Source organism: Mauremys reevesii, linkage group 9, assembly GCF_016161935.1.
Source record: "Mauremys reevesii isolate NIE-2019 linkage group 9, ASM1616193v1, whole genome shotgun sequence".
Lineage (NCBI taxonomy): Eukaryota > Metazoa > Chordata > Testudines > Geoemydidae > Mauremys > Mauremys reevesii.
This window is the reverse complement of record NC_052631.1, coordinates 8,067,384-8,090,831: the sequence shown is the minus strand read 5'-3', so window position 1 is coordinate 8,090,831 and position 23,448 is coordinate 8,067,384. Positions and strand designations below refer to the sequence as shown.

General features: G+C 52.4%; 1 protein-coding gene across 2 annotated transcripts in view; it reads left to right on the top strand.

The window, feature by feature from the left end:
- Positions 1-23,448, top strand: part of EPHB3 (EPH receptor B3) — a 49,853-nt gene that overhangs the window by 18,291 nt on the left and 8,114 nt on the right. For both annotated transcript variants that reach the window (XM_039488181.1, XM_039488180.1), the window contains exons 2-11: positions 3,719-3,783; positions 4,274-4,946; positions 19,328-19,483; positions 19,793-20,128; positions 20,871-20,995; positions 21,139-21,307; positions 21,398-21,503; positions 22,340-22,392; positions 22,635-22,757; positions 22,847-23,094. In XM_039488181.1, the coding sequence (XP_039344115.1) occupies positions 3,719-3,783; positions 4,274-4,946; positions 19,328-19,483; positions 19,793-20,128; positions 20,871-20,995; positions 21,139-21,307; positions 21,398-21,503; positions 22,340-22,392; positions 22,635-22,757; positions 22,847-23,094 (2,054 nt within the window). The remainder of the gene's footprint in view (positions 1-3,718; positions 3,784-4,273; positions 4,947-19,327; positions 19,484-19,792; positions 20,129-20,870; positions 20,996-21,138; positions 21,308-21,397; positions 21,504-22,339; positions 22,393-22,634; positions 22,758-22,846; positions 23,095-23,448) is intronic.

Here is a 23,448-nt window from a genome sequence, read left to right as displayed (position 1 = left end):
TCTTGATGCAGAAGAACATGCGCCGTGTCCTCCTTTCCGCCATTCACTTGGCTGGGAAAAGGAACTCCTTGGCAAACAGCTGGAGTTGCAAGCACCAAGGATGAGTGTGAAGCATCAGTCGCATAGTCTGTCTTGAAATGGAATTACCTCTCCAGAGAATGCCAAATGCCTGGTGTTTGGCACAAAAGCAGCAGTTCCTGCCCCGATGGGGATTCCTAAACAGATTGATTCCTCTGTCTCTCAGTGCCAAAATCTATGGGGAAGACCAGACCAGACTGTTCTGTCAGACTGGTCTCAAGAGCTCTGGGATCCTGATACCAGAGCTCACTGGCTCTACCAGGGCTGTGGTATTAATAGCATCTCCTGTAATCACCATCCTCCCCTTGGTTAGTCTCCAAGATTGGGATTCTGCAGTGGCAGGTCATGATTTCGCTGGTCAGGATGGAGTTTCCCATAAAGATGTGCATTAGCGAGGCCTCCTCCTTCCTTCCTCATTTGTTGCACTGGTCTTTTGAGGTTCTCTTGCGGGTGACTGACATGTGGATCTCTTAGGCTCTGGGCCCGTGAGCAGAGAAGCCCCTGAGGGAGGAATTCCAGTTACTGCTCAGTAACCTTCCTTTCCCTACTGGCCAGCACTGGGGCATCTGATAGTCCTCTCACTTCCTCTTCTAAAGGGTCCCCAGTTGGGGCAATTTCTGCTGGCCCGGGGTAGATTACGTGTATCCCACTGGCAGAATAGTGGTGAGTATTCTAGCATCATTGACTGTGCCCCAGGTTGTCGCTGGGATACAGGGGTGCGAGCCGTGGAGGAGGCTATGGGGATGTGCTAGTGAATGCTTGGGATGGGGAGCTACTTGTCCCCACACCCTGAGAGTGACCCGGCGGCGTCTGTATCCAGGCTACGGTACAGCAGGGAAAGCCGCTTTCGAGTACAGCTCCTGTAAGAGGCAGATGCCTTGTGGACGGGGAAGGCTCCATGGCAGTTGGGAGAGGCAGAAGGATCAGAAAGTGGGATGTGGGAGAAATGCCCTCACTAGAGTGATGCCCCAAGAGGTGCCAGATGCCTGTTCGCAGGCTGGGCCGACGAGCTCTGACTCCCTGCGTACAAAGTGTGTTTGGATAGTGCTGTCCGTGCTGAGCACTCGCAAGGGAGCTCTTGCTCCAGAGCTCGCCGATGAGACTACGTGCAAGGGAGTGGGACCGCCCGGGGACGGAGCGGTGGTGCTGAGTTCCCAGCTGCTCAGTGTCGCCATGTTTGAGGGAGTGACACTGTGGGGACTGTGATTCGTAGGCCTCTGGGAAGTGTGTGTATAACGATGATGGTTCTGGCAGGACCCAACTGAGAGCGTCAATTCAGGACAAATTTCTTAAAGCAGGGCAGTTAAGCCCCAGGCTGGGGCTTCTATGCACACCAAGGCAAACCAAACCAGTCAGACAGAAGACTTTGGTTTTACCCCACCGGCTAACCACAAGTCAGACAAACAATTCCCTTAGACACTCCAGTTTCCCAGTATCACCACCAGTGCCGCTCGTTATGGGGACGAAAGGTTATGAAAACCAACACCCCAGTAAAAGAAAAAAGGTTCTCTCGATCCCAAAGGACCAAGCCCCAGACCCAAGTCAATATACAAATCAGATCTTACCCACAAATCACACAGTTGCCAATCCTTTAGAATCTAAAGGTTTATTCATAAAAGGAAAAAGATATAGATGAGAGCTAGAATTGGTTAAATGGAATCAACTACATATAGTAATGGCAAAGTTCTTGGTTCAGGCTTGTAACAGCAATAGAATAAACTGCAGGTTCAAATCGAGTCTCTGGAGTACATCCACAGCTAGGATGGGTCATTCAATCCTTTGTTCAGAGCTTCAGTTTGTAGCAAAGTCCCTCCAGAGGTAGAAGCAGGATTGAAGACAAGATGGAGATGAGGCATCAGCCTTTTATAGTCTTTTCCAGGTGTAAGAACACGTCTTTGTTCTTACTGTGGAAAATTACAGCAAAATGGAGTTTGGAGTCACATGGGCAAGTCCCTGCATACTTTGCTGAGTCACAAGGTGTGTTTGCCTTCTCTCAGTGGGTCAGTTGTGTAGCTGATGATCCTTAATGGGCCATCAAGCAGGCTAGGCAGAGCTGACACCAACTTGTCTGCGATGTCACCCAGAAGCATAGCCTAAATTTGAAATACAGACAGTATAGAGCCAGTATTCGTAACTTCAACTACAAAAATGATAACACATATAGACAGCATAATCATAACCAAAACCATAACCTCTCCATAGACCTTACACAACGAGCTTTATACAATATTTGCTGCAAATGTATAACAGTGGTCACAACAGTGATCTGTAGTTACAGATTATGTCAATAATATCGCAATGTGTTAGACGTGAGGTGGAGGTGGGGGGCAGGGGTTGGCCTATAGGGCATCCTGGCTAAAGGGCACAAAGTGGGGAGGGGAGAAGGGGGAGTTAAGGAGAATGGGGACATGTGAACTGGATGGAGAAAAGACTCTTCTCTCTTCCTGTTGGCCGGGACTATGCCCTGAAGAGAGGCTCCCTGAGAGGGGCAGTGACTGGTGTGCCAAGTGTGGGGGCAGTCTGAGGAGGAGGCTGTCTGTGGGGAGGGTTTGGTCGGGGCACAGACCCAGTTTGGGGTTCAGAAGGGGCGTTTCTTTGCCCTGCAATGGCATTTTGACCTGAATCTGCTTTGCGCCTTCAGGAAAGGCCCTGGGTTTGGAGAGCTTGTGCTGGGTAACTGGGGCGGGAGCTCGGCTGTGTTGGTCATGAGCGAAGACCCGTTTTGCTAGGCAGTGGTGGCGCTCGGCGTGGGAGTGAGGTTGTCTGCTAGCTGTGGTGGAGGAGATTGGGGGGGAGGGGTGCCTCCAGGCCTCTGACACCTCCCCCACCCCTCAAAGAATTGCTAGGGGTCACGGCTGGGGTTAAGACCAGGATTGAGACAGTTTGCTGCTAGCCAAGACTCTCCCACTATAGCGTGCTCAGGTTCGGTAGGGCTGCCTGGCCTAGCCTGGGATTAGCCGCAGCTGGCTGCAATTCCAGCTCTCTTCAGACTGGCTTCTCGTCCCCCACCCCCCCCCGGTCTTTCTCCCCCCTCCCCCCCCCATGGATGGGGCTGGGGCTGGGGCTCTCGGGGGAATGCTGACGGGGAGGTTTGGCTTGTAATCTGCTCCTGGAATGTCGGCCAGACGGTCAAATTCTTCTCGCCTCTTGTGAAATGAGTGATGTGGGGCAGCTTGGGAGAGCAGCCTGCCGTCCCTCCCCCGCTGGAGAAACCTGCCTGGTCTGCACCGCCCTGTCATGGGAACAGGCGCTTTCAGCAAAGACACCAGTGCCGGGGGGGCTGTTTCCCTGCTGGCAGACCCTCGCAGCAAAGGTGTTTGGGGGGAGGAGGTTGTGTGGATGCCCAACAAGCGGGGCTCAGTGTGCAGGTTGCTGAAAGGAAGATGGCTGCTCTTGCTTGCTGTCCACATCCCCCTTCCTGCTGTTTCTTTGGTGGCTCTGCTCCCTTAGCAATTCTCCTGATTGGGGGTCTTTCCTCTCCCCTTGACTGGAGGAAATCCGGAGTCCGTCTCACTCTGCCCTTCTCCCTCCCGTCCCCCAAGCTGCGTTGCTCTGCGTTGCCTGCAAAGGTTTTGAAAGATTTCCCTCCTGTTTCTTTCCCAAACCCTGACCTTGTCTCTCAATTCCATTTTTCCTTCAGAAACCCTGATGGATACGAAGTGGGTGACGTCCGAGTTGGCGTGGACGGCTCATCCAGAGACCGGGGTAAGACTCGGGTCCTATTCTCGGAGCCTGCACAGGGCTCTGGATTCCAGGTTGAGCTGCAGATTTTGATCCGTTCCAAACTGGGACGCTTCACGAGACAATGGCACCCTTTGGGTTCCCTCCTGTGCCTGTTGTGTGCCTTGTGAAATCGCTCCCGTTCCCCAGACCAGCTCATAGCTCTCTTTGATGCCGACTCCTTCATTACTATGGGAATCACAAGTGCATGGCGTTATGCAGAGAAGAGTCAAGTTCTCACAGGCTTCAGTGTGACGAGGGGATTAGGGCCAGGAGGGAGCAGGGCAGGGGCGGACCATATGGGTACTTTGGTTCGTACTGGCTGTGTGTGTGTGTTGGTGCTTTTTGGGGTAATCACGTGTCTGGTTTCTGCAGTGTGGTTTGGATTAGTTTGTGTGGGGGTGGGGCTGTGTTTTTTGAAGCATTCCGGTCTGCCCATCCCAGTGGCTAACCTGCCAATCTCTCTCCACTGCAGTGGGAGGAAGTCAGTGGTTATGATGAGGCCATGAACCCCATCCGAACGTACCAGGTGTGCAATGTGCGGGAGGCCAATCAGAACAACTGGCTTCGTACTCAGTTCATCCAGCGCCAGGACGTCCAGCGAGTCTACGTGGAGCTGAAATTCACTGTACGGGACTGTAACAGCATCCCCAACATCCCGGGCTCCTGCAAAGAGACCTTCAATCTCTTCTATTACGAGTCGGATACAGATTCTGCCTCTGCCTCCAGCCCCTTCTGGATGGAAAACCCCTACATCAAAGTGGATACAATTGCCCCCGATGAGAGTTTCTCCAAGCTGGAGTCTGGTCGCGTGAACACCAAGGTGCGCAGCTTTGGGCCTCTCTCCAAGAATGGTTTTTACCTGGCCTTCCAGGATCTGGGCGCCTGCATGTCCCTCATCTCTGTCCGTGCTTTCTATAAGAAATGCTCCAACACCATTGCTGGCTTTGCTGTTTTTCCGGAGACCTTAACTGGGGCTGAGCCCACTTCTCTGGTCATTGCCCCAGGGACCTGCATCCCCAATGCAGTGGAAGTGTCTGTGCCCCTGAAACTGTACTGTAATGGAGATGGGGAGTGGATGGTACCAGTTGGAGCCTGTACATGCGCTGCTGGATATGAGCCTGCCATGAAAGATACCCAGTGCCAAGGTAAGCACGTGGCTAGATGGCCTGTAACATGTTTTCTTCCTCTGGAGTAAGGTATATGTCTAAGCAGAGGATGTGGGTACTTCTCTGCTGGACCAGTTGTGAGTTCAGCGGCTTCTGTGGCCTGAGGCCTGGCACTTGCAGCGACTCCTGCTCTGTCCTGGAGATTGGAGTTGGATCTTCTGTGATTCTAGCTTAATGACCGTCTGTACTTCTGGGTCTCCGCCTGGGTGCCTGATGGTGTTTGAAGCCTCAGAGCTCACACCTATGTTACCTAGTTAATATCAGCTGTAGTGCACTCGCTGGCACCCAGTGGGTTCCAGCAGCTGGGAGCTATGGCCCAGGCCTGCCACCTCCTGGTCCTTTCCTTGGCATCAGGGTGAGCACCGCATGCCATTGAGGGGTTCCAATTTTGCTGGAGACTCCTAGAAGATTAGGGTTGGAAGAGACCTCAGGAGGTTCTAGTCCAACCTCCTGCTCAAAGCAGGAACCCCAACTAAATCATCCCAGCCAGGGCTTTGTCAAGCCGGGCCTTAAAAACCTCTAAGGAAGGAGATTCCACCACCTCCCTAGGTAACCCCTTCCAATGCTTCACCACCCTCCTAGAGAAATAGTGTTTCCTAACATCCAGTCTAGACCTCCCCTCGAACCCCTTCTGATTTCAGCTTCTGATGTCCCTATTTACAGGCCTAACAGGGAACCTTGGGATCAGTGGGATACTCAGTAAGAGGTCATGCCAGAACCCAGTCCCCACCCCATTCCACTTCCAAGTCTTCCTTGCAGCTAGGGGGTGAGGTCCCTGTATCTCTTGGAGAGGGAGGCTAGAGAAGTGGGGCTGATGTCGGAGCCATACTGCATCTCTGGGCAGTATAATCCTTATGTTAAATTCTTAAGATTATTCAGGACCCACAGCCATTTAGGACACTCCCTTCCATGTGTCCGTAAGGCAGCAGCGCAGGAAATAATGTGGGTTCAACCTTAATTTGTACAGAGTAGTGCCCATGGGGCAAGCTGCAGGAGTGAGGGTGTTGGGAGAGCGTCTGGCAGTGGTGGCAGCTAACTGTCACCATCAGAGCCTGCAGGGGTATCCGTATTTAGGGAACTGGCTTCGAAGAGCCTGTACTTACAAAGGTGTGATTCATTTGGTTCTCTTCTTAACCCTAAGGTCAAAAGTGAGCATGGGGAAGCTGGCTGTGGTGTTGCTCAGATTCAAACGTCGATAGGGTCTCTCCTGGATTCCAAGGGGGCCTTAGCCCCCTTCCAGGAGATGGGGGGCTTCTAGCAGGTGGTCTCAGAGACTAGATTATGAGGCAGAGGCCCTGCCCGGCAATACTCAGACAATTCACCTTGCACAGGAAGCTGCTGGAGCTAAGACTTTACCCAACTTGTGTCTGTGCCTTTGTTTCTCTGACCAGAGAAAAGGCAATAGAGGTTCGAAGGAGCAGTGCTCTGCAGCAGTGACTTATGTGAACAGCCAGGGAGATCCTGGAGTCATAGTGAGCCAACGAGTAATGTTTCTGAGGGATGGGTCTTCAGGTAATGCTTTCAGCTTGCCTTCTAGGGCAGGAGGGAAGAACTCACCAGCAGATAAGTCAGCTCAACATGAGTAGTTTTCATGGAGACTGAAGCAAACTCCTTTTTTGCCAAATGAGGTTCCCCCCATCCATGAATCTGAGTCAGAATAGTATCTGTCTACTCCAGTGCATCAGGGGTTCCAACTTTGTGTTCAGTGATCATTACACTGGGGAAGAGGCTGCATCTTTCGTTCCCCATCTCCTTCTTGCAACAAAAGTTGATCAAGAAGTGATCTCAGTTCTGTTATCCTTGTCCATGGCAACCCCTTTGTTCTTGCCCAGACCTCTTTCCTCGTCAATAAGGAAAGCCCCTTAGACCTAAAAATCTCCATGTGATGCACCAGTTGCTGGGTTTTAAAAGAGGAATCTTATTTCCCCCGGGAAAATCGTGTTGTGCTTGTGGAATAGGAGATCTTTTGCTAAATGGTCACGTGTCCACAAACGAAAGCAGCTTAAGGATTCGGCGAACCTAGAGAAGTCGCTCCATTTTCTTGTCCCTTTACCAGTCATTTTAGAGTTCTTCTGTTCTGTTAGTGAGTTAAGGATTGTCCTGGGATACAACCAAAAAGTAATTGGCTGTTATCTTTGCCTTCCACGCACTTGTGCAAGGGAGGGGTCTTCTGTCATCCTCTGGAAAATAGTAGAAGGTTTGGTGCATGTGTGTGCCCATTCGCATGCAAACCTAACCTGTCTAAGATGGACGTTATAGTGATGTGGACCTTGTTAGCTCATTCCACTACTCTCTGCCTCCTTTTCTAGTCATAAATGGGGATGTTGTTTATTGCAGAGCACCCAGGGGTCCTAATCACATTTGTGGCCCCAGTTGTGCCGAGCGCTATTCAGACAGAGGTAGAAATGGTATTTGCCCCAGAGAGTTTTAATGGTCAGTGTTACTTACCATCCTTTGTAAAACGCTTTGTGATCTCTGGGTGAAAAGTGCCTCTAAGGACCAGGAATCATTTTAAACGGGGGGGGGGGGGGGGGGAGGGGGGAAACCAAAAATGAGTTACTGCTGAGATGGGGAAAACCCAGCTGTAAAGTCACCCCACTGCAGACTTTCTATGGCTTTTGAAGAGATCCTTATCTCCGTTATCTCCAAGCAGCGCGGGATTAGACTTTTGCTTCAGACCGGTTAGACGTAGCTCGTATCCTGCTCCCTCGGGGGTTAAGGGCTCATTCTGCCAGGCGGAAGGCAGTGTCTTCGACGTACTTTGTACAATACGTTTCCACAGCATTGATTCGCCGTCTCGTTCTCAGGCGCATTGTCTTTATTTCATTAGCACACCGGTCTTTCGGGGCAGTTGCCCTGCTCGCTGTTCTCCCAGAATGGGATTTCCAGAGGCAGCCCTCTCCGGAGGCAGAAAGGTTGCTGACCCCTGGCTGTGGTTCTTGGATTACGTTGCCTCTGTGGCTCCGCTAACCCCACCCAGCTTCTCTGGACTCCTTTGGGTCACTGAATGAGGAGGAACGTTGCGGGGGTCGGGGAGGATTTGCTGCCTTTTCTATATTGGGACTCAAATGCTGAGTTCCTGAAAGGGATGCGCCATCTTCTCCCCCACCCCCAAATGGTTGCTCATTTCCAGAGGTCCCAGGCCAGCTGCACTGTGAGCATGTGCACTCCATCTGCTTTGTGTGACTCCAGGTGTGGCTGCACTGCAAAAAAAAAAAAAAGAAAAAGAAAAAATCCCACCCAGTGGCAATGAGTCTGAGCCCGGGTCAACTGACTTGGGCTCACGCTGCCGGGCTGAACCTAGCAGTGTGGATGCTTGGGCTGCTATTTTTAGCCCGAGCTGGCTTGACCCGGGCTCTGAGACTTGCTGCTCCAGGTGGTGGTGATGATGATGATTATTACTATTTTTTTTTTTTTTTTTGCAGTGTAGACATGCCCTCATTTCATTGCCTCAGCAAACTGCTACGTCACCTTTCGATTGTTTACTGCGTCTCTTTCTTTAAAAACAGACAATTCCTACTTTGGATGGGACAATGTTAGGGTGAAATCGCCCACTGGAGTTTTTTCCTCCAGATGCGGGTCATGTCAGACCAGAGGCAGCGCTAGGCATAAGTAGACTAAATAATTGCTTAGGCCCCTGAGCAGCTCAAGGGGGCTCCTATTAATTATTACTATGTCGAGGGAGCGATGCAGAATGCATGGTATCTTTGCTTCTGACATCTCCCTCTCCCACCCTCAAAAAAAACTCTTGTAGGGGACAGTTTATCCAGATTCCTTCATGCCTGGTGTCCATCACATCAGATTGATGGGATCTCTAGAGATGTCTGAAGTCTCATTGACAACACACCCCTTCCCCATGTCGTTCACCATTCCTACTCACATGATCGTCTGAGACAAGATTGGAGGCAATATATTCAAAGTAATCCACTTTCTGGAAAGCAGCCCAGCCTCCCTGATTTCTGTGCACATAAAATCAGAGTCGTCATGTTACAGGAACAATGGGCTTTGTGTACATTTCCTTCTCCTTTGTTAGAATAGAGAGATGTGATTGCATAGTTCAATAATATGTGACTATCTAATCGGTTAAATGCTGAAAGAGAGCGCACCCAGAGCATGCGTGCGATGCTGTTCTCCCTCCTGAATTTATTCTTCAAAGCACATGTTCCTTCAAAGCCTGTGTACTAAATTTGAGCTTTTTCAAGGGGTGCCATTGGGTCAAAGTAGGGCAAAACTCTGGACTTTGTAGAAGCAAACTTTTTGCAACCAATGACTAATAGAAATGTTACCGTGACTTTTTTTAAAACTGCCTACTAATCATATTATATGCCAGTTGTTTTCAGCCCCACGTTGCAACACTGGGTTACTGCATGAAAACCAGGAAGTGAAACTAATTATTTAGATAATTAAAAGACGAAGTGACTGATTCCAAGAGAAGAAAGCTAGAATTTTAAAAATCTGTTACTTGCAGCACAGTTAAGGAAATCTGACACCTAAATAGTATTTCTGACCCATCAGTGCCCTTTAAATTCATATTGTGATTTGAGTAATAAAAAAGTAAATTATCCTTTTTAGAGTTGGTTTTATGCTTTATTTGGGCATCATTCAAATACCCAAAGGCTTTTTCAAGCTTACTCCAACCTGTGTGTGCCCCCACCACCACGCACCACTTTTGGACTGAGACAGTTCAGCCCAAAGGGTAATTTTTCTTGAAATGAAGTGCCTTGAAAATAGCGGCTTAGAATGAGCGTTGTCTCCTGAACCGCAGCTGGAACGTTGCTGCCGAGACGCTAATCCATCTGTAGGCACTTATGGAAGAGTAATGTGAGTGAACGGCGCAGGTTCACGAAGCCCAGATTGTCCCAGGCAAACGTGATTGCTGCCTTTAGCAAAATGACAGGGTAGCTGGACAAAGGGATGTGATGGGTTTAATTTATCTAGACTCGTGAGGCTTTTGCGTTAGTCCTGCAGGGAAAGGAATAGAGAAATTGGAAAGACGCTGTCTGGGTTAGAATACTGGAGTGTGGATGAAAACTGTCTTAGCCCTTAAACAGTATAATTCGAGGCTATTATCCGCCCCTAAGAAGGAGCTATAACGCAGCAGAGTCCTACAGGAGTTGGTGCTGGGGCGGAGAGTAACAGCTTGACTAATGATCTGGACAGTGAACTACACTGTACCAGGCAGTTCTGAATTTTCATGCTGTCGGGACAATCCTCCCTCATCCCTGCAGAGGGAGGGGACCTCAGAATATCCAATTCAATGTGTGTCGGGGGGGGGGATTCCCTTCTCCTCCTTGCCCGCATCCAGTGCGGTAATTGCAGGCCCTGTACATGGTGAGTCATGGTGTGTGATGTTGGGATGATTTATTTCGGTGTGCTTAAGCTCCCTCCCTTTTCCCTTATTCACAGGGGTGGGGCTTTGTTTTTGAAAGAGAAGCTTTCTGCAACCAGACCACCTGGTACTGTCATTCTGTCTGACTCTAGAGGCTAAGCAAGATTGGGCTGGGTCAATACTTGGAGGGGAGAGATCTCTACCGAAAACCCCAGGTGCTGCAGGAAGTGGTGTTTTGGCAGGCGGCCCTCTGAGCTGGTGCTGCCCGTGATGCAAGAGGTGCTGTGTCGCTGGAGGAGTAGTTGACTTGCAGGCCAGATGCGAAACCAAAATCCTAACTACTTGTGGTGTCATCCTGTGGCAGCGTCATCCCTGCAGTCCTGGTGAAAGTCCAGAGTGAGGAATTACTTTCTGCCAGCCTGTCCCCCTCCCCTGGTCCTAGTAGCTTGATTTTTATTATTATTATTTTTTTTTTTAGACCAGGATTCTGCTTCGCTTCCTCTCCTGCGTCCAGTTGTGCTGTGACTGTTAAATGGCTGCCATGTTCCCCCTAGAGGTGGCTGCATCTTGGTTCTGACAGACGTGATCTGTGTGTCAGGAGTCTTCTGGGGATTCTTCAGCCTGAAAAGCACTTACAGAAATGTCAGCTCCTGTCGAGAGGGTCAGGTGATGCTGGCTCTTTAGCCCAAGCTGTAAAGACTCATGCTTCCATCCTTGGAGAGCTCTGGTTCAGTCCCGGAGGCTTTGGCCCAGACTGTGGCTGTCACATGCAGTTTCTCACAGAGAAAGGACAGTTCGGTGGTTAGGGCGCTAACTGGGGACATGGGAGACCTGGGTTCACGTCCCTGTTCTGCCACGGATTTTGTTTTCTTGTGTGAAATCGCGTAGCCTCACTGTATCTCCATTCCCGCCTCAGTACAGTGAGGATAATAGCCATGTCCTGGCTCGTGGGTGCTAAGAGGATAAATACAATGGAGAGAATGGATCCTACAGTGACGGAGCCATGTAATAAGTAGCTTGGATAGGGGAAGCAAGAACCCCAAAGGATGAGTCCGCTTCTCTCACTGCCAGCTCATTTCCAGACTCCGGAGAGTAAAGCAAAACGGTTGCACTCCCGTATCTGGGTGTAGAGGCTCGGGAGATGGTATCTGGAAGGGAGAGTGACTCTGCCAGAGCTCGCACTTCTCTGCTCCTCCCCAGGACTGCCAGCTTGAAACTCATCGAGGTGGTGATGCTATGAGTCAAATCGGTTACTAATTGTCTCGCACTCAAGTGCCTTTCATCCCAAAGTACTTAATAAGCAAAATAAATAAGCGATGACAATGCGTTTACTGCTGTCTAACCAGGGGCTCTGCTACTGCGTTTTCAGCTTGGAAAAGAGACCACTAAGGAGGGGATATGATAAAGGTCAATAAAATCATGACTGTTGTGGAGAAAGTACATAAGGAAGTGTTATTTACTCCTCATAACACAAGAACTAGGGGGCACCAAATGAAATCAATAGGCAGCAGGTTTAAAACAAACAAAAGGAAGAATTTCTTCCACAGGTTGACTGTGCGTTGTGTGAACTCCTTGCCAGAGGTTGTTGTGAAGGCCAAGACTATCACAGGGTTCAGAAAAGAACTAGATAAATTCATGGAGGATAGGTCCCTGAATGGCTATTAGCCAGGATGGGCAGGGATGGTGTCCCTAGCCTCTGTTTGCCAGAAGCTGGGAATGGGCGACAGGGGATGGATCACTTGATGATTCCCTGTTCTGTTCATTCCCTCTGGGGCACCTGGCATTGGCCACTGTCAGAAGACAGGATACTGGGCTAGATGGCCCTTTGGTCTGACCCAATATGGCCATTCTTATGCATTGGACATTAAAAAAAGAGGGCATGGGGGTTGGAAGGAAGTAGGTTCTTCCACCGTAAGTACAGACCCAGGCTAACCAGTTCAGACCCAGGACAGTGGGTGCTGGTATAAACCAGAGACAAAAATCACTTTTCTCTCAGCTGAAATACAGCTGCTCCTGGGCTAACAGGCCCACAGCAACTCTGCACACAGTTCAGAACAGGAAGCAAAGAAGGCCATGTCCCCTCGAGTATGCAGGAGGCTGTCGGGAGGCAGGGTACTATCCAACTTGGGATCTAGCCAGAACTCCTCAGTTTCATCGCCTCAGTAAAGCTGTACTTGCAGCATCAGGGTTTCCTGCCTTGTGCAAACTAAGGGAGTTGTCTCTGGTTTGGATTTTCCGTGTCCCTGATGGACTCAGGCTTCTCTTGCCAGCTGTTTCAGCCTGACGTGTCCAAGGGGCTTCAGTCATTCCTCATCCCTTCATAGTATGGTTCCTTAAATCTGAATTTGTATCCACCGGTTTGTAACCATACAGGACGTAAGCCTGGCTATCTAAACATGCAGAGGCTTCTTTGGGTGTCTCCAGTTTTCACTTAAGCGTGGTTTGGCAGTGGCCATAGAATTGGCTAGGTGAGTGCGATCCGCATACCCTCCCTCTGCACTTTCCATCAAGAGAAAGTGTAAATGGGAGACACCATCCCCATTCTTGCCTAGTGTTGGTCCTGGATTTTCATCTGAGCCCGTCCATCTACCAGTATCTCCTGATTTGTAGGGCAAAGCCAGGGTGAACAGTCTAAATGGTAAAACTCTTAATCTACCAGGGTGTTGGGGGACCCAAAGATCTGGTGACTTCAGCTCAGACAGTAACACAACGGAGCACTGTAATCGGTGTGATATGAGCTAGCTGAAACTTCTGTGTCTAAAGGACTTGGAACCCAGTCAGATGGAGGGATAGCAGCTTCTGCAGCCTGCCTGTGTAATGTCTCTGTAAGAGTGTGAACCAGCCTCCTGGTAGACTTAAAAGCATTTGCTTTGCTGAGTCTAGATTGGATTTCCAAATTAGAATAATGCATAAGGCTCTTAATCAGTAGCACTAGGCTTTTTCCTGAGGGTTTCTGCTGCTTAATTGTCTCTTAGGGTGGGGAACTGCAAAGACAGTGCAGTGAAGGAGAAAGAAAGGTTGCGCACTCACTACTAAGTATTGCTTTTGTAGATCCGCACTGACCTGCCCTCTTTCCCTCTGCATTCGAATCTTAGAAAGGAACTAAGCAGTGGCTAGGCGTTGGTCTGACCTACCCTGGTGTTCTAGCCCCTAACAGCTGGTCTGCTTTGCATGATGATGCGTGTGGCAGAGCATGCAGCCCCTCCAGGGAGGGTCTGTAGAGGCAATACAACTTGGAGAACCATTGCAGTAAGTAGCTTTCCTTCCAGGGACAGAACTACTGGCCGAGGCCATGTCTACGCTACAAACTTTGGTCAATGCAGGTTATGTCAGCATAAAACTACTGCACTTAATATATCGCTTGGGCGTGAGCATGCTCACCAGGAATGCTTGTGCTAGTGCACCATGCAGTGCACCGTGAGGAGGTATCGCAGCATGTAACTTGCCGTTGTCCAGGGCTCTACCTTTTGGGAAGATTTGGCAATGAAGAGTGGGGCAGAAATGAGTCTCACAGGCGTGACTGGGAGCAAAGGGTCAAGGTCCCATCATGCAACTTCCTCCATCCTGTCATGCCATCCATATCCTATAATTTTTGTGCCTTTTATTAAAATCCCACAAAGCCGCATGCTGCGCCTCGCTGTCCGCCGCTTCTGACAGAAGCATGGAGCCTGCACAGCTCTGCATTGCTTTCATGAGCGTTGCAAACACAGGGTGCACAGTCCTCTAGTATTTGCAGAGCTGTACGAAGAACCACAGCAGCGGGGGACAAGATGATTCTGTGGAGGACAGACTGCTGGGGATCATAGTGGACCACAAGCTAAATATGAGTCAACACTATAACACTGTTGCAAAAAAAAGCGAACTTCATTCTGGGACGTATTAGCAGGAGTGTTGTAAGCAAGACACGAGAAATAATTCTTCCGTTCTACTCTGCGCTGATTAGGCCTTGACTAGAGTGTGTCCAGTTCTGGGTGCCACATTTCAGGAAAGATGTGGACAAATTGGAGAAAGTCCAGAGAAGAGAAACAAAAATGATTCAAGGTCTAGAAAACATGACCGATGAGGGAAGATTGAAAAAATTGGGTTTGTTTAGTCTGGAGAAGAGAAGACTGAGAGGGGACATAAGTTTTCAAGTACATAAAAGGTTGCTACAAGGAGGAGGGAGAAGAATTGGTGGTCTTAACCTCTGAAGATAGGACCAGAAGCAATGGGCTTAAATTGCAGCGAGGGAAATTTAGGTTGGACATTAGGGAAAACTTCCTAACTGTCAGGGTTGTTAAGCACTGGAATAAGTTTCCTAGGGAGGTTGTGGAATCTCCATCACTGGAGATTTTTAAGAGCAGGTTGGACAAACACCTCTCAGGGATGGTCTAGATAATACTTAGTCCTGCCATGAGTGCAGGGGACTGGACTAGATGACCTCTTGAGGTCCCTTTCAATCCTATGCTTCACGGAGCAGCGGCAGATGATGGAATGATGTCTCTGGGCCTGAGAAACGAGCACTGACTGATGAAATTACGTCGTAATTCAGGTTTGAGATGACAAGAACTTTTGGATGCAGAACTTTCAGATGAGCAAGGTCACATTCCTGGAAGTGTGTGCCAAGCTCGCCCCAGCCTTCCAGCACTGGGACACCAGAATGAGAGCTGCACTGACAGTGGAGCAGCGAGTGGTGGATCATGCTGTGGAAGCTTGGAATGCCGGATTGCTACTGCCCCGTAGGAAATCATTAGGGTGACCAGATGTCCCGATTTTATAGAGACAGTCCCGATTTCTGGGTCTTTTTCTTATATAGGCTCCTATTACCCCCCCACCCTCTGTCCTGATTTTTCACATTTGCTCTCTGGTCACCCTAGAAATAATTTTGGAGCTGGAAAATCCACCATAGGGGCTGTTGCCATGCAAGTGTGCAGGGCCATTGTCTTCGGCTATGCAGAGCTGTGACTCTTGGCAATGTGCAGGACATAGTGAATGGATTTGCTGGAGTCTGGTTCCCAAATTGCAGTGGAGTGATAGATAACACGCATCTCTCTCTGTTAGCACCAACCCACTTGCCACAGAGTACATCCAACAGAAAGGGCTACTTTTCTCTGGTTATGCAAATGTTAGTGGATCACGGGGGATGCTTCCCTGACATCAGCATTGACGATGTTGAAATGACACCTTGTCAGCACCAAAGAAAGAGGCAACTGCCAGCGCAGAGTGACGGTTGAATGTGCTTTTGGTAGATTGAAGGGACGTGGGCGCTGTTTACTCACAAGATTGGACCTCATTGAGAAAAATATCCGTATGGTTATAGCTGCCTGCTGTGTCCTGCTTAATATCTGGGAAGCAAAGAGAGGAAAGTTGGCTCTGGGGTGGAGGTGGAGCAGCTGTGTGCTGGGTGGGAACAGCCAGGCACAAGGGCTATTGGAAGAGCTCAACGAGGAGCTATGTGGTTGAGGGAGGCCTTGAAAGAGCACTTCAACAGTTAGCCGCAGTAATGGGGTGTGATGGACTGTGCTGTACCTATCCCTGGAGCTTTGGGGGCTGTTAGGATTGGGTAGTGCTTGATGTGCATCTGTACATTTCGCCCTGGCTGTTAATGTACCTCTTAGTCTTGTGGTGCTTGCTGTATATTTACAGTTATTACCGTTGTTAGGCCCTGATCCTGTGAGTTCTGTCGCCTTGTACAATAACCAGTCGTGGGCACTTTCAGTAGCACTAGGCATTTGGCAGCATATATTGTGAAGTAACAAAGATGACTTGTACACGAAAAACTGTGTGTGGGGGGACGGACGGACCCCAATATGCAATTAAAAAACAATACAACAAACACTTCTGTTCCGCTAGTTTATTTCAGAGCTTAACAAAGAGAAGGAACATTCATGTCCATTTCAGTGCATTGTGGGTACATGTGCACTGACTTGCAAGGGCCACAGTTGCCGTAGGTGAAGCTGGGGTCGTCCTTACTGTCCCTGGCGTGGAATGGTACGAGGGGTGCAGCCCCTGACGCCATGTGGAGTATTGGTTGGTGTAGGGAGTTCTCCGTGGAAAACTCCATTTTATCTGCGAGCCTGTAATTGTTGGCCCTGTAGGTCTACAGGACTCTGCAGCATTTGTGAGGCACAAAGTGGGGTGATTTGAAGAACAGTAGAGGGAGATAGTGGCTCTGGATCTGAATCTCTGCTCTCATGAGGCCCCACTACGACATCAAGGGCCAGTGGTTGTGGTGCTGGGCCATCTTTCTTTGGCAGCAGCAATGAGGAGGACGGTGCAATATGGCGTGAAATTAGGAAAGAAGTTGGCATTCGTTCCCAGGTGTCTGCTTTGTGCTGATGGCTGCTGAAAGAAATTAGTGTCTGTAGGAAATCTGGAGGATTGGACGGGCAAGTGTATAAAAACAAGCCATTGTGTGATTACGAAATGCCCCACGCCCTGTGTGCAAGGCTGCAGTTCCCAGCTGGAAAACGTCCCGCTGTGGGTGGTAGGAAATGCCTCGTAAACGGAAACTGCTTTTGCCTTCCCAGAGATGGAGCGGTTCGGTCTTCTCATCTTGTGGGTGATGAGTTGTAGCAGGCCTAGAGCTGAGATGGAGCTGCCGGAGATGAACAGTGATACCTGAAGGCAGTTTGACACCCCAGGGTGGGTGGGGAGGGAGGTATGTCCTGAGCGTGCCTTCTGTGGAGTGGGGAGGGCTCTCTGGCTAGAGAGGGGCAGGAGGGGCGGGGAGAGTATCTCTGAGCTCCTGGGAAGCCCATGGCGATTGAGGGACACAGTTGTGTCTCAGTGATGGGTGACTGACATGCTACATGATCTGCAATGCCAGCGCACAGCAGGGGGCTGTCTGCAGACATTTTGGGCTGTAACTATGAATTTCCAGCATTTCAATGGGCTGAGGTCTAACTTATTTTGTGGCCTTGTGTGTGCCTTTGATACTTGGTAACTCAGGAAGGGTCCTGGAGATTGACCTGCCGTCTCGTGGAACAGGATCAGCGGTACCACAGGGGTGAATGAGATGGCTCGAGACCTGGGTTCGTTTCATGGCACTTCTCTGCCGCTGGGCTCCTTCGGGTTCAAGTACTGTTAGTCTTTTCACAAAGCCCTTGTTAGGGTTAAACGCTCCATTGTTCAAACCAGGCCTGGGCTCCAGGCCTTTTGCTCAGCGAGGGGCTGTGGTGAGAATCAGGAGGGTTTTCAGATGTGAGCAGCCCAGCAGAGGCAGCCGTTTAGCAAAGCAGCTAGTAGAACGGCTTATCCTTACTTGACAAACGACTTTAAACTGGCTGGGGAATGACACTGTCGCGGGGACTGAAAACTGGCAGGGCTGGGGAGGGGCCTCTGGAGTCGATGCAGAGTCCTGTCTGAACAGCTCGGTCCCTCTGGCAGAAGGGGTGACCAGCAAGTCAAATAGGCAGCGGGCGCTGAACCGAGGCGGGGTGAGGAAAACCAGCGGAAGCAGAGAACTAATGACGTGGCCACTGAAGTGCCCGGGGCTGTCCTGGGGAAAGAAGACTGAGGGTCATGCTGGGCAAATGGAACAGCTGGAGCGAATGGAGTCTCATAATTTTGAGACGCAGACTGACTGGGGAAGGAGGCCTTTGGAAAGCAGAAAGGCTGGGAGAGCAGCCCCAGGGGGCACAGCTGCAAGGGAGGTACCTGGCATTGGGGCTGCACATGCAGCGGCTTCGGGACACAGCGCAAGGAGGGGCAGGGGTCCTGGTTGGTCCCGCTCAGGTCAGCCTGTGCCTAGAACTGTGTTCGCTTCTGGGCACCGTTGTGCCGTGCAGGGCTTCGGGGACAGTCAGCGGAACAGAGCGAAGAGCTGGAAGGAAAGATTGAAAACACAGCTGGGCAAAGCACTGCCGAATGCCTGGGTGTTTGAAGGGGCTAAGTGCCAAGGAGGAGGAGGCTGTGCAGCTCAGTACAAGGGGCTAGAACTAGGGCTAATGGGAAGGCACTGAGAGGGGAAGCTTGGGCTGACGGTTGGTGAGATATATCCCTCTGCAACATGGATTCCCGAGGCTGGGACAGGAGAAAGCAATGGCAGACACGCTCTAGGGGCCAGTCCTACCCTGACCCAGGAGATGGACTAGAGGGCACCCTAGATGTCTCTGCCATCTTTGACTTCCAGTGTAGGATTGTTCCCCTATGCCCCTCTTGGGGGGCTCTGTCCGGTTGAGATTTACTCCACTTCTCTGGAAGGCCAGTAACTCCTGGCTAGGTGATCTTCCTCCTTGGTGTTTCAAAGGTGTCGATGTTTGTAGGAAGGTGCCCTTCATCCATGCCTGGAGGCACCTTCAGCCCAGGGTGCTACTCTAAGCCCAGAAAAACTCAGCTGAGCTGGGCTAGTGACAATCACTTGTCTGCCCCAGCCAGCAAGCCCCTTGCATCCAGCTCAGGTGCCCTTGGCATGTTTCCCATCACAAACCAGTTCCTGGAGAGCTGGCCATGCTGAGCGCTGGATTAGAAGACTCTGCTGGGAATCCCCGGGCCCAGAGCGCAGCAACGGGCAGAGTCACCAGGGTTGGGCTGGGGTTGCCGAGAAGGTGGGCGGTGTTGGAGAGGGATCTGTTGGTAACTCTGTGTTAGGGCTTGGGTTGGTTTCTGCAGTGAACATCGGGGGTTAGAGGGCTGACGAGAAAAGTTCTGGGCTCCTTCCCAGCAGTCAGTCCAGTCCCTTGGGTCAGCGCTCTGTTCAGAAGGAATCTGAGGTGAATCGCTCTTTTCCTAGCGCCTCCTGCTGAGGCCGACATCTGGCATCCTGGCCTTTCGGGCTCTGGAGAACATCACTGGGAAAGATTTACAGCCTCGATTGCTGTAACTCTGAATCCCACTGCTGCTCCGAGGGAGCCTCCCAGGCTGAGGGGGCATCTTCGTATTGTCCTGTCAGGGCAGGTGGGCTGGGTCCTTCCAGGGGCTTCCCAACAGCTCCCGGGTTTCCGCAGCTTTTCCCGCACTGTCCATGCGGGGCTAATGACCCAGGCGGGGGGGTCTGTCTGGGAGCATTAGTAACAAAGTTTATTTTTTCCCTTCTCTCCCCTCCGTGCAGCCTGTGGTCCCGGGACCTTCAAGTCGAAGCAAGGGGAAGGTCTCTGCTCACCCTGCCCCCCCAACAGCCGGACGAGCTCTGGGGCAGCGACGCTCTGCACCTGTCGGATCGGCTACTTCCGGGCAGACGCAGACTCTGCAGACAGTGCTTGCACCAGTAAGTCTGTCCCCGTCCAGCGGAGGTCTTGGATCTCCCAGTCACTCAGACCCTGACAGTGGGGGACAGGATCAGGGTCCCAGGCTGCAGCAGTGCGTGCTGCTGGTTTGAGTTCTCCTCTGCTGGGGGAGTGGGGTGTCCTGGATAACCGTCTCACTGGAAAGGACAAACAGCCACACCGAGAGGCAGTGAATCCAGCCCTGAGGGCTGCGGGTCCATTGGGCCACTTCCCCACAAACCGGGGTGCGGGCTGGGCTTGGGGGGCTCCTCTGGGCTCACTCCGCTCTGACGTGAGTGTCTCGTCCGCAGGCATCCCATCCTCTCCTCTCAACGTCATCTCCAACGTGAACGAGACGTCGCTGGCGCTGGAGTGGAGCGAGCCCCGGGACTCGGGAGGCCGGGATGACCTGCTGTACAACATCATCTGCAAGAAGTGCACCGTGGAGCGCCGGGTCTGCACGCGCTGCGACGACAACGTGGAGTTCGTGCCTCGCCAGCTCGGCCTGACGGACCGGCACATCTACATCAGCAACCTGATGGCGCACACCCAGTACACCTTCGAGATCCAGGCTGTGAACGGCGTGTCCAGCAAGAGCCCCCACTCCCCCCAGTTCGCCTCCGTCAACATCACCACCAACCAGGCAGGTCAGTACAGACAGCTGCAGGCTGGAGCCGCTGCTGCCTGGGGAGAGGGTGCATCTCTGCTCTGCTCCTGTAATATCCCAAGTAACCAGAGCAGGGTTTCCTGCTGGAAGTCTCTCTGAGGCCACTGTCCTTTGTTCGCTCCCTTTGTGCAGCGTTGCTGGCTCTAAGCTCCTGCATCTAATCCCCTGGGTGACTATTTCTCTCTCTTTTTAAATCAATGTCCCTGGAGGGAATGAGATCAGAACTCCTGCAAACAAAGATGGGCGGCTGGCTTCTAATCCTGGCTTCAGAGACTCCTGGCTTGCAGGGGCAGATGGGCTTTCTCCCTTGTGGACCTGGCTAAGGTCAGGACCCGCCCAGCTGTGCGCTCTCTGCCTTCCCTCTCCACCTTCCCCTGCATCGGGCTCTGCTCCAATGCACTGGAAACCTACTGCTGCCACTTACTGAGCAGAATTCATGGGCCTCGTCCCTGAGGCAGAGGAGGGCGCCCTGGAGAGCAGGAGGAGTGTGATGGAGTCACAGGCAGGTAGTTGGAAGGGATCTTGGTCTCCTCAGCAGTTGGTGGGATCTTTGTTCCGTTGATTTGGCCTCAGCCTTAGAAGACAGTTGTGGGTTGGGAGACGTTGTCGGGGGTGGGGGCGTTCCAGGGGATGAATTAAGTGACTGATGGCATGTTTTCCCCCGGCACGGGGCTGCGAATGCTGCGGCTTAACCTGACCCATCCCTTCCCTCTGTTTTGCAGCCCCCTCGGCCGTTCCCAGAATTCAGCTGCACGGCAGTACTGGCAGCAGCATGATGCTGTCGTGGACGCCCCCGGAGAGACCCAACGGGATCATCCTGGACTATGAAATCAAGTACTTTGAGAAGGTAAGGCAGAGCCCAGGCCCGTGCTGCCTGCGGGACGCGCACGGGCGGGTAACGGTGTTAGAGGTTGCCCCGGTGCAGGGGGTAGGATGGCGCTTGGGATTGTGATAACCGCTGTAAGTGACCCCGATCTTCCTGCCCCACAGCAGGGCCAGAGTGACGGCATCGCGAACACCGTCACCAGCCAGCAGAACACGGTGCGGCTGGATGGGCTGACGGCCAACTCCCTGTATGTAGTGCAGGTTCGGGCTCGCACCGTGGCTGGCTATGGCCGGTACAGCCTCCCCGTGGAGTTCCAGACACCTGCAGAAGACGGTAGGCGCTGGGACTGGGACCCCCTCCCCCCTCCCATCCCACGCCCCGGCTCAGCCCCTTGTTCTGATCGGCCTCCCGTGTCTCCCGCAGGCTCCAGCGGGAAGAGCTTCCAGGAGTTGCCTCTGATCGTGGGTTCGGCCACCGCAGGCCTGGTCTTTATCATCGCTGTGGTGGTGATTGCTATTGTTTGCTTCAGGTACCGGCTCTGGGGCGGGGGAAGAAGGAAAGGGGGTGAGCCCCAGGCTAGGAGTCCCACAGGGCCTCGTCCCTGCTGCAGCGTTTGGCGTTTCCCTCCTGTGTTCTCAGGCAAATAGCCATCTGCATGCTGGGTTCTGGAGCGTAGTGTCCGCATCGGGTCCTAGCAGAGCCATTCCCGCTGCACTAGAATAACCATCGCTCCAGGCCCGTCCGGCTCCATTGCCCTCTGCATGTGGTGCTAGATGGGGGTTAAGCCAGCAGGGGAGGATGTCCTGTCGGGGAACATCAGCCGAGCAAGGAGCCCCTTCCGAACCTCATTGCTCCCACCTGGCCTCCCTGGGCAGCAGGTCTGCACCAATGGAGTGTGGCAGCGAGCGTTCCTCCCCACGGCTTTGTTCTTCAGTTAGAGGCCATCAGATGCAAACTAGGTTTTACGCAACTAGCAACCCGCCCCCAACCTGAGCCAGCTTTCAACCTATCTCTACCACCGCAGCCCTCATTGGGCCTTCAGGTGGAGCCGGCTTCATGACACGCCCTGTGCACCTGTGAGATCTCGCCCTGCCCGCTGCAAACCTTGCAAGGCCTCTGAGCCCGTGTGAATCAGGGCAGCCGAGCCCAGAGCCAAACGTCCCCTCCAGCAGTTCATGCCCATGTCCTGCTTCTAGGCTGAGGGTGACGGTACAGGGAGAAGGCGGGGGAAAGGTGCTGACCTGACACTGTGGAGTGCCGGCGCGGTGCATCTGCTCTGCTGCCGGCTTGCAGACTTACTTGTGGCCCCCTCGGCACCCAGCAGGCATGGACTGTCCTGAAATGGCTCTTGTCTCCTTTGGGCAGGAAGCAGCGGAGCAGTACTGACTCGGAGTACACGGAGAAGCTGCAGCAATACAGTGAGTATGACCCCAGGCCCTAATGCAGGCTGCAGCAGTATGGGAGTGTGACCCGCCCTTGCACCCCCAGGTGTGTGCAGGGCAGTGAGACTGGCGTGATTTCCTTTGTCGTGGGGGCTTTGTGTCTAGTGCCGGGGTTCCTGGTCTGGGCCCCAGGACGTCCTAGAACGCTGTAGGTCGGGGTGAGGGGTGTTGCTGGTACTGTGCCCTCACACCGAGTCTGACTTGCTCTGCTCTTGCAGTCACTCCCGGAATGAAGGTTTACATCGACCCCTTCACCTACGAGGACCCCAACGAGGCCGTCCGGGAGTTTGCCAAAGAGATCGACATCTCCTGTGTCAAGATCGAGGAGGTGATTGGAGCAGGCAAGTCACCTGACTCGGTGCGGCTCATGTGCCGGGGCTGCCAGTGGCTTCTCTCTGTCTCTAACCCCTCTGCTGTTCTTCTCTTGCAGGGGAGTTCGGGGAGGTCTGCCGGGGCCGCCTGAAGCTGCCGGGCCGGCGGGAGATCTTTGTGGCCATCAAGACTCTGAAAGTGGGTTACACGGAGCGGCAGCGGCGAGACTTCCTGAGCGAGGCCAGCATCATGGGGCAGTTTGACCATCCCAACATCATCCACCTGGAGGGCGTGGTGACCAAGAGCCGGCCGGTCATGATCGTCACGGAGTTCATGGAGAACTGCGCCCTGGACTCCTTCCTCCGGGTGAGGCACCGTCTCGGGCCAGGCCTGCTGCGCTGTGGGGCAGGCTGTGCCACAGGGGTGTGGGATGACAGGAGGCTGGGATGGAATCGCTCCCCTTCTTCTCTCTCTCGCTGGGCAGCCCTCTGCTCTGCACTCTCCGCTCCCTGCACATTCGACCCGAACGTGCATTTGCTTCCCTGCGTTTCACACTGACGACCCCAGGGTTCGAGTGTTGGGATGGGGAGGAGGGGCCCTATTGGAGGAGCCTATTGAGGGGGAGGTGGGTGGCACCTTACTGAGGAGAGTAATAGTGTGTTAGGGTTCCCCCCCCCCGACACTTCCCCTTCCTGCAGTGAGGGTGTTAGAGGTTCATTC